Source organism: Ranitomeya imitator, chromosome 3 (genome assembly GCF_032444005.1).
Source record: "Ranitomeya imitator isolate aRanImi1 chromosome 3, aRanImi1.pri, whole genome shotgun sequence".
Classification (NCBI taxonomy): Eukaryota; Metazoa; Chordata; class Amphibia; order Anura; family Dendrobatidae; genus Ranitomeya; species Ranitomeya imitator.
In genome coordinates, this window is record NC_091284.1 from 549,574,610 (window position 1) to 549,590,034 (window position 15,425).

At 39.2% G+C, this 15,425-nt stretch overlaps 1 protein-coding gene across 5 annotated transcripts in view; it reads right to left on the bottom strand.

Annotated features, from left to right (window-relative positions):
• Positions 1-1,832: 1,832 nt before the first annotated feature.
• Positions 1,833-15,425, bottom strand: part of MCF2L (MCF.2 cell line derived transforming sequence like) — a 398,998-nt gene continuing 385,405 nt past the window's right edge. For all 5 annotated transcript variants that reach the window (XM_069757895.1, XM_069757893.1, XM_069757896.1 and 2 more), the window contains 5 exons: positions 10,032-10,106; positions 7,414-7,541; positions 6,692-6,804; positions 2,131-2,234; positions 1,833-2,044 (listed from right to left, as the gene is read on the bottom strand). In XM_069757895.1, the coding sequence (XP_069613996.1) occupies positions 1,950-2,044; positions 2,131-2,234; positions 6,692-6,804; positions 7,414-7,541; positions 10,032-10,106 (515 nt within the window). In that variant the 3' untranslated portion in view covers positions 1,833-1,949. The remainder of the gene's footprint in view (positions 2,045-2,130; positions 2,235-6,691; positions 6,805-7,413; positions 7,542-10,031; positions 10,107-15,425) is intronic.

Below are 15,425 nucleotides of genomic sequence, written 5' to 3' on the forward strand. Positions count from 1 at the left end.
ATTCTCCTTTGAATACCAGTATTTCTTAATGTGAACAGTTTATGTCATTGAAATGAACACTGTATAACACAATGGATGTATAAATGATACAACACACCAAGTATGCATGCCATACCTAATAACATTGTGCCATTTAGTATCGTCGACTGCTGACAGATTCAATAGTTGCCAGCTGCAATATAAGGAGTCTTAGCTGGGAAAGGCACGATGGATTCTACATAGTGCCACACACTGACATCAGAGAACAGAGCTTCTGGCAAAAATACAGATAGGGTTAAATCCAAACATGTTTTTGATGTTGTGCTACAAAAAATGCATGTGAATTAGGCTCAAGGGCCCAGACATCCAGCAAAGCCATGTCTCTGAAACATATAGCAATGCAGAAAGATCATTTTGTTCCCAAGTAAGCAGCCATATTGCCTCTGTGTAGTACTATACAGGCTTGGTTTTGTACTAGAAGTATGGAAGAGGAGAATACCACTGTACATGTGAAATCCTAAATATCAGAGGCCCGGGAAAGTGCAGAAAAGACCCATAAAATGGCCATCGTCATCAGCCTTTATATCTTAACAAATACAGATAATGAAAGAAATTCTGTCCTTCTTAACCAAATGCATTCGTCAGCGGTCCAGGAAACATGTTCACAGGTAATATATGTAAGGGGGAAACTGTAGTCGCTAACAAACTATAGAAATGACATTATAATGACCAATAATCTAATTTCCATCAAGTTAAGGTGCTGTGTCTTATCCTAAAAGGAGACAAATGTCCTATAAAAAAGCAAAAATATAACATTACAATAAACCGGAAACAGACACTTGTAAGCGAGCTCAGCAGAGGAAAGCTGGAAGGAACGGTCTGGGCCTTTTACCGATAATGTAAGTATAAGCTGTGCATTGTACTTAAATTAACCTCTGCCCCCTGTGCTGCTTTCTGTTTCTTCCTCAGACGCTATGAAGCTTTGTCTACGTAGTATCACATTATAAGGTCACATTCTCCAAAGCAGTAGATGGCGATTGAACACAATGATAGGAATCGGGACCTGTAAATATCTGGCAGGAGTCACAAATTCACAGGATTTTCATGTGCAGGTCCGACAGGGATGGAATAAAGCATCGTCTTATAACCCCCTTTCTACAATCCATCTTCATCTCTTTAGATTCCATTTCTCTATACAAATATAAAAGTCCTGATTATTCAGATTTTCCAAGTTTAATTCCTTTCCACCAATAAAAATATCACTTATGTGTAATAGAAAAAAAAATCGGCTTTCCCCAGGACAACGCTGCTCCTTCTCTACTGGTTTACCATTTCTGCTTTATTTCTGACACTTCCTACAGACACGGAGATGTGATCTACAAATGCTTGGCCTGACAAGTGGAAAAATGTATATTGTATCAAACGGTCATGCGGTAAAAACGTGAAAAATATTTCCTTTGACAAATGGATAACAGCTAGAAATTGATCAAGAGGGTCTAAGTAAAGAGGTCTGAAAGGCAAAGGAGTCTTTTCAGATGTATCTTTACATCCGGTTGAGGAGAATCACAGAAACTGGTAGAAACACGGTTTAAAACATACCATGGAACAAAATGATGGCACCTTTGCCCGGAATGTCTTACAGGGGTCATAAAATGTTCCACGGTATGGGTGAAATGTTGGCGGTGTAAACACTGTTTATAGATCTGTAAACTGAACGAAGTGCGGTGATGGTCTCTCTGGCACAAGACATCACTGAACACCATTCTGCCTGGTTCTTACTCCATTGGCCTGTTAGATGAAAAATGACATTGGCAGAGGCGAGAAACTCAGGCTTAGAATCATTTTATGCCTATTTCCTTAGAATCAGCCCCACTGCGTCCCCTCTTCTTCATTCATCCTGTTCTCACTTGGCCTGAAGTCTGGGATTACCCGTCCATGACACACTGGATTTGTGCAATTTCTCTTCGGGTTCAGCTTTTGATATCAGAAACGCTGGTACTGCTTACATTGCAGCTTTCACTACAGCTTGACGAGGTGCTTAAAGTGCTGGAAGCAGTTCCCGATTCTATGGAACGGCAAACAAAGACATATTATTAATACCTGTCCAGAAATAATCTACAACACACAATAACAGGTTATACAGAATCCTACCAGAGCCGCTGAGAGAATGCAAAGACTTGGAAGCCCCAATGAGTATCATCAGGTTGCTGGCAGGCACTAATCCTTCTTTGTTGGTGCTCATATTTTTCACATACCTGCGACATATTAAGCAATGGATAAACATGGACATTTCTTTCAACAGATAAAAAAATAGCATTCAATCTAGTCACATCTATAATTGATTTTTATCGTTAATCTCTTTCTCCTATATCTGCCAGGACCAAAAGAACGTGGCAAATATGAGAGGCATAGACTGCACTAAAGTGGCATAAACAAGGTTGACCTTGATATAGAAAACACAAGGCTCCATTTATAGTAAAGACAATTTACGTTGGACCCTCCTTGGGTGAGTGCTTCCTGTATTAATAGGTGAATAGTGTAGAATCATGCAATGCAGGGTTAAAACATACTGTAGAGCATTATTATATTAAAACGGACTTCACCTATGAAGAGGCAGATTTTTAAAATTAGTATCTGCTACATATATCTAATTAGAAATCAAGAACAGTAGTAGCTAATCATATTATCGGAAAGACAATAGTTAGAGAAGTTACTAATGTATTGTTTTTTTTGTTAAAGAGTACATGTCCTGGGACAAAAATGGCTAATTACACTCATTTTAACCCTGATGGTCCCTGGAGTATTCAATTTTTGTTGTTGATGTTTTTTTAACCCACAGCCTTTTTTCAACTTCTTGACAAAGGCAATTTTACAATTCTGCCCATTGTCAATTTATGTGGTAATAAATTTCAACATATTCCCAGTGATTCTGTTTTTTAAGTGACACATTGTACTTTATGTTTATGGTTAATTTAGGTCAAGATTTTTTTGTGTGTGTTTATTTGTGAACGTATAAGATGTTTTGGCAAAAATTTAATAATTTTCAAACTTTTAATTTTTGTGCTCTTTAACCAAATAGATATATCACACATTTTCCACATGTCTACTTTACATTGGCATCATTTCTTAAATATAATTTAGTTTTTTAGCTTGGAAGTTAAAAAGGTTAAAAATCAATTTATTTTAGGGACTACATCATATTTGAAGCGACGGAAGAGCCCAAACGACAAGAAAATACCGAAAAGTAACACAATTTTAAAACTACACCCTTCAAAGTGCTCAAAACCACATTCAAGAAGTTTCTTAACCCTTAAAGTGCTTCACAGAAATTAAAGTAATGTGCAAGTGAAAATTTTACTTTTTCCTGCAAAAATGTTGGTTTAGCATTTTTACAAGAGTAGCGGGAGAAAACAGACCATGAAATTTGTTATACAATTTCTCCTGAGTATGTCGATAGCCCATATGTGGGAAAACTACTGTTTGGGTAACTTTTGGAATGCAAAATTGGCTGGAAAAGACAGTGAAAGCGTTTGCTGAGGCCATGATGTGACTAACCAGTGGAACCCCCCACAAGTGACCCCTTTTTGGAAACTACACCCCTCAATAAAATTTATTTAGAGATAAGTTGAGCACCTGGAGCCCACAAGTGCTTCACAGACTTTTAGAATGTTGCACCATAATGAAAAAATTACATTTTTCCCATAAAAATATTTTTGCCACAAAGTTTTCATTATCACAAGGGTAATAGGAGAAAATGGACCATATAATTTGTTGTGCAATTTCTCCTGAATTCACCAATACCCCATACATGGTGGAAATCTACTGTTTAGGCACACGGAAGAGCTCAGAAGGTAAGGGGCACCAGTTGAATTCTGGAGCACAATTTTGACTGGAATAGATGGCGGGGGCCATGTCACATTTGAAAAGCCCCTGAAATGCCAAAACAGCAGAAACCACAACAAGTGACCCGATTTTGTAAACTACATATTTTAAGGAATTCATCTAGGGGTGTAGTGAGTATTTTCAACCCTCAGGCAATGCACAGAATTGTGTAACCTTTTGCTAGTAAATGGAAAATTACCTTTTTTTCCACTAAAATGTTGATTTAGCCCCATGTTTTTAATTTTAAAAAGGTGTAGTAGGAGAAAATAAATGGTACAATCTGTAATGCAATTTCTCCCGAGTACGCCAATACCCCATTATGTGGTTGAAAATAACTTTTTAGACACAGTGCAAAGCTCAGAAAGGGAGAAGTGCCATTTTGGAGTTGTGATTTTGCTGGAATGGTTTGATGGTGCCATGTCACATTGACAGAGCCCCTGAGGTGCCAGAACAGAGGAAACCCCATATGTGATGCCATTTTACAAACTAAACCCCTCAAATTTATCTTGGGGTGCAGTGAGCATTTTGACACCTCATGTGCCTCACAGAATTTTATACTGAGAGAAGAAAGAATAATTATATTTTTACCACTAAAATGCTGTTTTAGCTCCAAATGTTTATGTTTTATAAGGGCTAATAGCAATAAAAAAAGGGACCCCAGTTTGGTGTGCCAATACTCTACAGGCAATCAGGAAATATCTTTCAATCACAGTGGAATGCAGATCTTGCGGTTATGGTTTGCTGGTGCCAAGACCCACTGGAAAAGCCCTTGAGGAGCCAGAACAGCAGAAACCCCATTAGTGAACCAATTTTATAAACTACACCTCTCAATGAATTCATAAAAGGGTGCATATTGACTCCATGGGTATTTCAAAGAATTTTGTATAATTGGGTAGTCAAGAAAAAATACTTACATTTTTACCACAAAAATTTTGCTTTAGTCTTAGATTTTACATTTTCACACAGGGAAGTGGGTAAAAATGGCATCAAAATTTGTCACACAATTTCTGATGAACGTGGCAATACCCTTATGTGGCTGGAAAGTTCTGCTTAGCCACATGGCGAGACTAAGGAGGAACGAAGCACTATCTGACTCTCCGAGAACAAATTATTGTAGAATAGTTTGTGGACTCCATATATACATAGCCCCTACATGCCTGGAGAGTAGGATCATCCCTCAAGTGAACCCATTTTGAAATTACACCCTTCTGGGAATTTATCTACAGATGTAGTGATGATTTTGACTTTATGTTTTTTTTCCAGAAAAAAAGCAACAGTGCTCGTACATTGTAGTGCCCAGTACATTATGGCCAGCTCTTGCTTCTGGAGACATACCCCCATAAATTAAGTGGGTTCTCATCTCTACAGAAATGCCAAACATGTGGACACTATATGTGGTTTAGGCACACTAGAGCTTAGAAGGGAGGGAGGCTTTTGGACTTGGAAGAGCAAAATTAGCTGGTTTTCTTTTTTTGGGGGGAGGGGTGAGAGCGAGTCGCCATGGTGTTTTTCCATAGCATTTGTGCTAACAGTAAGATGGAAGCCCCCTATATATCCATCAGCAGATAACAGACCTGGGTGGAGACTTGCTTTTTTGGGAATATTTTACACAACATTTGGGATCAAATTTATCTAGCGTTCTACGCTGAGCACTTACATTGGGGTTTCCATCTAAGTGTCTGAATTAAACGATTCAGATGAAAACCCTGAGTGATCCACTCACTATAATGAGGCAGCAAAGTTACTCTGGACTCTGTCTGGCCTCTGTTCAGTTTTGTCCTTTTCTTCAGAGGTGCAAAAGACTGTGATCAACAAGTAACCTGCTTGTTCTGTGCTACTCCTGTGAGATATAATGGCAGCCTGCTCTAATCTCACAGCAAAGCGATTACAAGTTGCTGTGAGCATAACAGATATGATTGCGTCTACTGATACATTTCTGGGCAGGTAGTGTGGGTGAGGAGCATAACAGCAGAGGTGAGAGTACTATGAGAAGGAAAGAGCTGATAGAAGAGCTTGTAATGTGACACAGCTAAACTCAGCTGTGCTCCCCCTTCCTCATACCACACACTGACTGTTGGGAACTTTTCTGTAAGGTGTTAGTCTTCTGTGTTCTACTCCAAGCACTTCCTAGACCAGGAGATCAAAGCTGTCTGACATTATATTACTGTATGACATTATATCTAATGTTACATTTTTTCACCAATGAAAAAACATTCAGTGTGAACAATATGTAAAAACATTGAAGGAGTGAATGCCTATTCACACAATTAAAGCATGTAACATGTGGGGAGCTTCAATATACCATCTACATAATTATGAATAAGAAACTTAAATAAGCATTAAAGGCGTTATTTTTTTTACTATGAGACAAAAAACTAACTACCTGCCTCTTCTATCCGATGCTGGCTCAGAACAGTCACTGATTACTCCTGCCGGTGATTCAGCTTCTCCATGTCAACAGAGCAGCTATTCCTTTTCCGTGGTGTTCTGCTGACGGGTTGTGGCTGTGCCGATGTCATACTGACTGACAGCCAGCTTACTGCAGTGAAACAGTGGGGAACCGAATTTAAATCGCCATGACATTGGCAGTAATGCCGTATCAACAGAGCAGAGCGAATAGAAACAGCTGCTCTGTTGATGTGACTCCAGCAGAAGTTGCAGACTCGCTGGTAGGAGTGGTCGGTGATCACTAGGTGCTGGCAGAGATCTGTGCTGGGCAGAACAGGCAAGTAATTAACAACTACTTGTCTCTTTAGTTTTTAGGCCAACAGTAAAAAAATAATATAGTCCTAGATATCATCTTTAAAAGCAAAGCCCTGACAGTCCTCACCATACTCCATCCTCTTCTTCACGTATCAGCTGAACTATGTCTCCACTTTTCACTGGGAGGTCTTCTAACCCTCGCTTCTCACAGTCTGCCACAACAGTATATTTACCTGGACTCTGAAATCATACAAAACAGATTTCACAGGAAGTTCGAAAATATTCAGAATTCAAAACAAAACCTGGTTAAATGACACCGGAAATCAGTATGTTCTCGTCCATTTCAGTCATTTGAGTGCTTTTTGGGGTACATTGTTGTGTATTATTTTTTTGTACAGATCCGTGGAAAAATATAACAAAGCCAGGGTAGAGCAAAAATTGGTAGCCAATGGGAATTATCATAAATTTTTGGCAATGTATATACTGTTTGATAACAATGAGTTCATATCTCAGCAACTAGGGACTATGCAAAATGCAATGGTGTATATGGGACGTCCAAAATTGGTGTATGAGGTTTGGAGAATTGTGAACTTTTTGGTGAAAGGGACCTTTAATATATTGTTATATTTGATATTTATATCATTCTTATTAATTTTTGTTATATGGATTTAGGTAACAGTGAACTCAATCTGCTCACTTTATATAAGGTTTACTAATAACTTTTCAAAGACAATAAATAGCAGCTTACCACTAGAGTATCTCAATGGGCTATGCCAGTATGTTAATTTACATACAGTAGATACAAAAGGGTTAATAAAATGAACATAGTTTGGCCAACTACAGTTTTACCAGCTTTTTATCTGTTGTTTCTGCCGTTTCATCTTCTGCATCTGAAGAATTAATCGGATCTTCACCACTAGACCAGCCATCATTGTTTTCTTCTGAAACTTCTAGTGATTGAGAAGTCCTGTTCCAACCTAATAGTGAGAAAATGATATGGCTTTTCTGAGTGGGCAAAACGTTGCTAACAACAGTCTTTCAAAGCGTGAATGTACTTGGTGGTCTCTTATATCATGATGTTCATGACATCTGGCCACCGTAAGTGGCACGATATTTACGAGTGGCAAAATTCCGCAGCTCCATTAATATATGGACAGAATGAAAACATGATTCATTGACGTACTTTCCAATGCTCTATTATTTACGTGCACGCTCCTTTGTAAGTCCACTGCACTCAGAAACTACATGCAATGAGGCATATGTATCCTTACATTTAGACATCACTTACAGATTTTGGAATACAATTTTCTAGTGCTACATTACATACGGTAGGCACTGTTCAAATAAAACAAATACCCACGCCAAGAGGAAGAAATAAACCTATCATCTTTCACCATCTCAGTATAAGATCAAATAAAACTTGAAATTTATTAGATATTATTAAAACTATTTATTAATGTGACACTTAAAAATTAGCATCACACTTCTCAATGATATTTGAGAATTAATCTCTATGAGGACAGTGCTTGTAAAAGCACGGTGGCTAAGTGGATAGTACTGCAGCCTTGCAGCGTTGGGGTCCTGGGTTGTAATCCCACCAAGGACAACATCTGCAAGGAGTTTGTATGTTCTCTCCGTGTTTGCGTGGGTTTCCTCCAGGTACTCCGGTTTCCTCCCACATTCCAAAGACATACTGATAGGGAATTTAGATTGAGCCCCATCAGGGACAGCGATGATAATGTGTGCAAAACTGTAAAGCGCTGCGGAATATGTTAGCGCTATATAAAAATAAAGATTATTATTAACTGTTTTATTCTCCCAACCTGAACATTTTTTATTATCGGGAACTGAGTGGTACATAAGGAGATGGGACAAAAGAGAGATATTATTATGAATGAGAGAATGAAATATAGGGAATATTATCATCACAGATCTGATGGCAAGAAATGCCTATAGATAATTATGAGTCCGGAGTCATTTCTCAGTTAAACACATTGACGCCCATCTCTCTTTCAGGATATAAGTAGATTGATTGGAGTGCCTGCATTGCACACCATACAGATTGAGATGTGGCGACAAATTAAAGATTATATTAAACCGCCTGATAGGTTTCACCATAAAATAGCATCATCAAATGGCCCAAGGGCTAATGCTTATACTCCTTGATAATGCTATTTGTCAGATAAAATAATCTTTTAACTGGCACCACTTCTGAATCTATATGGTGTGAGCTTCAGGCACTCCAATCCATCTATTTATATTGGGATAGAGAGATGGGAGTCAATGGGAGTAAATAAGAAATGACTTAAGATTAATAGCTAAGGATCTATTGGCATTTCTTGGCATCAGATCTGTGATAAAATTACTCACCCATATTTCATTCTCTTATCATACTATCTCTCTTTTCTCTTATCTCTCTATATACCATTTGGTTCTCCCTAACAAAATGGTTCATGTTGGGAGAATAACACTATTTAGCCTACAACCTGCAGTGATCCTCAGTCTACTGACCCACCTCACCACCCGCTCTCCCCTCTCCTAGTGTATCCTCACCCACCCCCTGTAGACTGTGAGCCCTCGCGGGCAGGGTCCCCCCTCCTTCTGTGCTTGTGTGTGCCTTGTATTGCTCATGTTTATTGTACTTGTCTATATTTGCCCCATAATAATAATTTAGTATTGTCAGCATAGCGATTAATTCTGAAATAAATAATACTGAGAAGAGTGATACTAATTTTAGCTATCATATAACACATCAATGAATAGTTTAAAAAAAATCTAATAAAACAAAAGTTTTGTAAGCTCGTATCATTAGATAAATAGAAGATTGGTTGATTGCTTCCTCTGGATGCTAGTATTTGTTTTGTCTTTACACCATATCATCATCTATAGGTCTCTTTACTGAGTTCTGTTCACAACCCATGCTTCCCTAAAATAGTTCCCTGCTGATCAACCACTAGAGCCACAAAACCATCAAATTACTGATTTTTTTGTGCTGTATAAATAAGTAAAAAAGCAGAAAGGAACACATCCACTGCAATCAAGACCAGGGGTCGTCCTTCTACCTCTCCGACGCATGTCTGCTGAAGTCAGGTGAGATGTGCTAAGCCATTTGGACTTCGTCAGAATAAGAACTGAAGCAGTATCTGTGAAAGAGCTTGTGATAAATTCTCTTATCCTAATAGCACCATTTCACATGAATCATAGGTTATTGTTAGGTTCCGGAATTTTTCTGAAATATCAAACACTTGCAAAGCTACAGGCGTTCTGTAACTTGAGAAAATATGGATCATGCTTCAATAGAAACCAAATATTAAACACCTAAATACAAAAATAATACAGAATAGTGATATACAAGCACATTTCTATATCAGTCAGTGACTGGTAGAAGTAATAAATAAGGGCGGTGACATAACACTTGGTGCACGGTGAAATAACAGTCTGAAGAATGAAACATTGAGTCACTCTACCTCTTAAACCAAATGGAGTTGGGTCACTCTTTACTTCATGGCGTTTAGTTTTTTTGTCAGGGCTGGTAGGAGAAGCTGCAGAAGGACGAACAGGAAAAACATAGAAACACAGGTGTTGAAGATTCGGAGAGGATAGAATGATACATGAGTAAAGTTCACACCTTTGAGTTATTTAGGATGCAGTTTTGGTGGGTTTAAAATGAACAGTTATTTTACATTGTTGTTTCGAATCCATTTTGCCTATTTTGTCCACGTACTAATGCAAATTGTACATACCTCCAATACTCATAAATAACAATGATGAAACTTCTGTGTGATTATGGGATGCTATACTGAGCTCTTAAAACATCTCTCCCAAAAAATTGCCCTTTGTGACTAAGAGGGCTTCAGATGTAAGAACTTTCTGATTGAGGAATTATTAGTGCATTCTGCAAACAAGTCAGCCAGGTTCTCTTTTGAACACACGGGATGCTCAGCCTCACTAATTTGAATTTTGGGTGGAATTTTCAGGATCCATCTGGTGACAATCTAAATTACCTTTTTTTAATAAGTAATTCCAAACTTACCTTAAAGGGTTATCCACTACTAGGACATCCCTTTCTCACTCGAAATATTTTCCCTCATTAAAATAAAAACACCTACACTCACCTCCCGTGCCGGCGTCATTCCAGCAGTGTCAGCAGTCGCATTCCCGGGGCTCAAATAAGGTTGTTACATCACTTGAGCCCTGCACTCAATCACCGCGGGTGTCACTGCCCCACCCTTAGGATGTATAAGTAATCAACAGGAAGTCAGGGCTGCGGTTGGCCACTCACTTCCTGTTGATTACTTATACGTGTGATGGCAGTAATAGTAACGCCGGCACTCATTGGGCGCAGGGCTCACAAGTTATAACAACCTCACATGAGCCCCAGGAACGAGAGTGCAGTCACCGCTGGAATGGTGCTGGCACAGGAGGTGTTTATAGGTGTTTTTATTTTCATGGGGGCAAGCATTCAGAGTGGGGTGATTAATTCAGAATCACATAATGGTCTGAATAGTTAGAGGTTCAAATTCTTTTCTTTGTAGTTATGAAAAAACCTTAGTTGAAAAAAAATGTTCAGGCTTTAGAAATGTCAGAGACAACAGTCCACTTCTGTTTAACATTAATCCACTTAGTAAAAGTTTTACAGATGCATATGAACTGTTTTCAATGTACACTGTCTCACAAAAGTGAGTACACTCCTCACATTTTTGAAAATATTTTATCATATCTTTTCATCGGACAACACTGAAGATCTGACACTATGGTACAATGTAAAGTAGTCAGTGTACAGCTTGTATAACAGTGTAAATTTGGTGTGCCTTCTAAATAATGCAACACACAGCCATTATTGTCTAAACAGCTGGTAACAAAAATGTGTACACCCCCTAAGTGAAAATGGTCAAAATGTCAATGCCATTTTCCCTCCTCAGTGTCATGTCACTCAGTGTTACAAGGTCTCAGGTGTTAATGGGGAGCAGGTGTGTTAAATTTGGTGTCATTGCTCTCAAACTCTCTCATACTGGTCACTGGAATTTCAACATAGCACGTCATAGCAAAGAATTCTCTGAGGATCTGAAAAAAAGAATTGTTGCTTTAAATAAAGTTGGCCTAGGCTATAAGAAGATTACCACCACCCAAAACCTGAGGTGCAGCATGGTGGCCAAGACCACAGAGCGGTTTAACAAGACAGGTTCCATTCGAAACTGGCGTTGCCATCATTGACCAAAAAGGTTGAGTGCAAGTGCTCATTGTCATATCCAGAGGTTGCCTTTTAAAGACAGACCCATGAGTGCTGCCAGTATTGCTGCAGAGGTTAAAAGGATGGGAGGTCAGCCTGTCATTGCTCAGACAACATGCTACCACACACTACATCACATTGGTCTGCATAGCTTTTGTCCCAGAAGGAAGCCTCTTCTAAATATGATGCACAAGAAAGCCCGCAAACAGTTTGGCAACCAGGTGAGAAGTACAAAGACAAATGCTTCTCACCTACAGTCAAGCGTGGGACTGCCACGGTTTGGGGCTGCATGAGTGCTGCTGGCTGTCGGGAGCTACAGTTCATTGAGGGGACCATGAATGCCAATTTATACTGTGACATCCTGAAGCACAGCATGATACTCACCCATCAGAAACTGAGCCAAAGGGCAGTATTCCAACATGATAATGACCACAAATACACCTCCATGACGACCACTGCCTTGCTAAAGAAACTGAGGGTAAAGATGTTGGACTGGTCAAGCATGTCTCCAGACCAAAAACCTATTGAGCATCTATGGGACATCCTCAAACAGAACATCCACCAGCAACCTATGAAGCTCTAGTGAACGCTATACCCAAAAGAGTTATGAAAGTGCTTGAAAATAATGATGAGCGAGTGTACTCGTTGCTCGGGTGGTCTCCGAGTATTTGTAACTGCTCGGAGATTTAGTTTTCGTTGCCTCAGCGGCATGATTTACAGCTAATAGACAGCTTGAATACATGTGGGGATTCCCTAGCAACCAGGCAACCCCCACATGTACTCAGGCTGGCTATCAGCCGTAAATCATGCAGCTGCGTCAACAAAAACGAAATCTCCGAGCAGTAACAAATACTTGGAGACCACCCGAGCATGCTCAGGAAAACCCGAGCAATGAGTATACTCGCTCATCACTAGTGGCCACATAAAATATTCACATTTTGACCATTTTCATTTAGGCGTGTACTCCCTTTTGTTGCTAGTGGTTTAGACATTAATGACTGTGAGGTGAGTTATTTAGAGGGCACACCAAATTTACATTGTTATACGAGCTGTACACTGACTACTTTACATTGTATCAAAGTGTCAGATCTTCAGTGTTGTCCCATGAAAACATATAATAAAATATTTACAAAAATGTGATGGTGTACTCACTTTTGTGAGATACTGTACATTCATTGTTACTCTTTCCATAGTCAGCAGACCTCAAATAAAACACTGCAAAAAGCCGCAAATACTTGCAGAAGGCTTGAGAAAAGCAGGCTCCATCTAGCATTGCAGTGAAAGAACAAGCATGATATAATGTGGACAATATAGGAGTGAGCAAAATTTTCCCAAGGTGTCAAGCATAAAAAAAAACGACACTACATCAATTTATTTAGCTTTACGCTCACTATAGCTACACGGCATTCCAGAAAAACTCAAAGGCTACAACACATTAGTAAATGAAAAGCAGGACCAGAGATTATTAACAACAGTGGCAGTGACATTATAAAGCTGAAAGACAGATGCTTCAAAAATTAGTATTTTATTAGTAACACTGTAAAAAAATACTATTCTAAAATAATTTTTCCCTATGGAAAGCATGTATTGGGATTTCTGTATAAATCAGCTAAAGGGAATCTGTCACCAGGTTTTTGCTATTTAATCTGCTAGCTGCATGATGTAGGGGTCAGGGTCATGTATGTTATTTATCAGTCTGACTTTATTAGATAGTCTGGAAATCCTGAGATAGTTGTATTTATAGAGGAGCAGAGCACATGGCCGCATCACACCAGCCCATGGGTTGTGTCCGTTGTCGCAAATCAATTTCATTGAAAAAAAAATGGAGTTAAGCTGCAATACCACATACAAGGGAAGCTGTGCTAATTAATTAGAAAACTGTAGGTGACCTGCTATACTTAGACTTCATGTTTTAGTATAGTGTTTCTTTTCAATAAATAGCTGGTACAGTTAACCGGTACAACATCCTTTTAGGAAACTTTTAAATGGTGTCTTTTGGCTACACTGTGTTCCCTATAGCATCTCACGACACAAGTTCTAAACCGCAGACAGCCAGAGAGCTGGCACTGTAAGTACGACACTGGAGCTACACTTTAACAGGGCTCTCCCGGAAAAAAAAAAAAACAGAATAGCATTACATATGAATTCCTAATTAGAAAATTTTATATATGCAACTGTCCTATTATATTATCAGAACAGGTGTCTGTGAGCATGTGCAGTAGGGAGCTCTGCTGCTATGACTTGGAGATGACCTGTCAATCTCGATGCTGGTCACAGCAGCCGCTCAGCATTTAGAAAGTCAGGGTGCACATCAATGTGAGCAGCCTTTTCTTACTTCAGCACCCCTGGTATTTCCAGTGTTAGAGCAGAAAGACAGGGCACATTGGTGTGAGTGACTTTCTTCTTACCTCAGCACTACTGGTATCTCTAGTATTAGACTAGATATATAGGGTGGACAGCAGTGTGAGCAGTCTCAACTTACCTCAGGTCCCCTGATATATCCAGTATAAAATTAACTATACAGGGTGCACATCAATGTGATCAGGTTCTTCTTACTTCAAGAAATCCTAGTATCTCCAGTATAAGATCAGAAAGACAGGGTGGACAGGAGAGCGAGCAGCCTCTTTTTAATACAGCACCTCTGGGATCTCCAGTATTACATCAAATATACAGGGTGCACATCAATGTGAGCAGCCTTTTCTTACTTCAGCGCCCCTGGTATTTCCAGTGTTAGAGCAGAAAGACAGGGCACATTGGTGTGAGTGACCTTCTTCTTACCTCAGCACTACTGGTATCTCTAGTATTAGACTAGGTATATAGGGTGGACAGCAGTGTGAGCAGTCTCAACTTACCTCAGGACCCTTGATATCTCCAGTATTACATTAAATATACAGGGTGCACATCAATGTGAGCAGCCTCTTCTTACTTTACCATCCCAAGTATCTCCAGTATTAGATCAGATATACAAGATGCACATCAGTGTGAGTGACCTCTTATTACTTCAGTACTCCTAGTATCTCCAGTATTAGATAAGAGATACAGCATGGACAGTAATGTAAGCAGTATCTGCTTACATCAGCACCCCTGATAGCTCCAGAATTACATTAAATATACAGGGTGCACATCAATGTGAGCAGCCTCTTCTTACTTTAGCATCCCAAGTATCTCCAGTATTAGATCAGATATACAAGGTGCACATCAGTGTGAGCGACCTCTTATTACTTCAGTACTCCTAGTATCTCCAGTATTAGATAAGAGATACAGCATGGACAGTAATGTAAGCAGTTTCTGCTTACATCAGCACCCCTGATAGCTCCAGAATTACATTAAATATACAGGGTGCACATCAATGTGATCGGCCTCTTATTACTTCAGCACCCTTGGAACCTTTAGTATTAGATCAAATATACAGGGTGGACCGCAGTGTGAGCAGCCTCTCCTTACCTCCTTACTTTAACACCCCAGGAATCTTCAGTATTAAATCAGATATGTAGAGCACATCAGTGTGAGCAGCCGCTTCTTAATTCAGCACCACTGGCATCTCTAGTATACCATCAAGTAGACAGCCCTCAATTTTCATTTTTTTCTAGTTAAAATAGCTTTATTGCTTCATAAAAAAGATACACAAGTT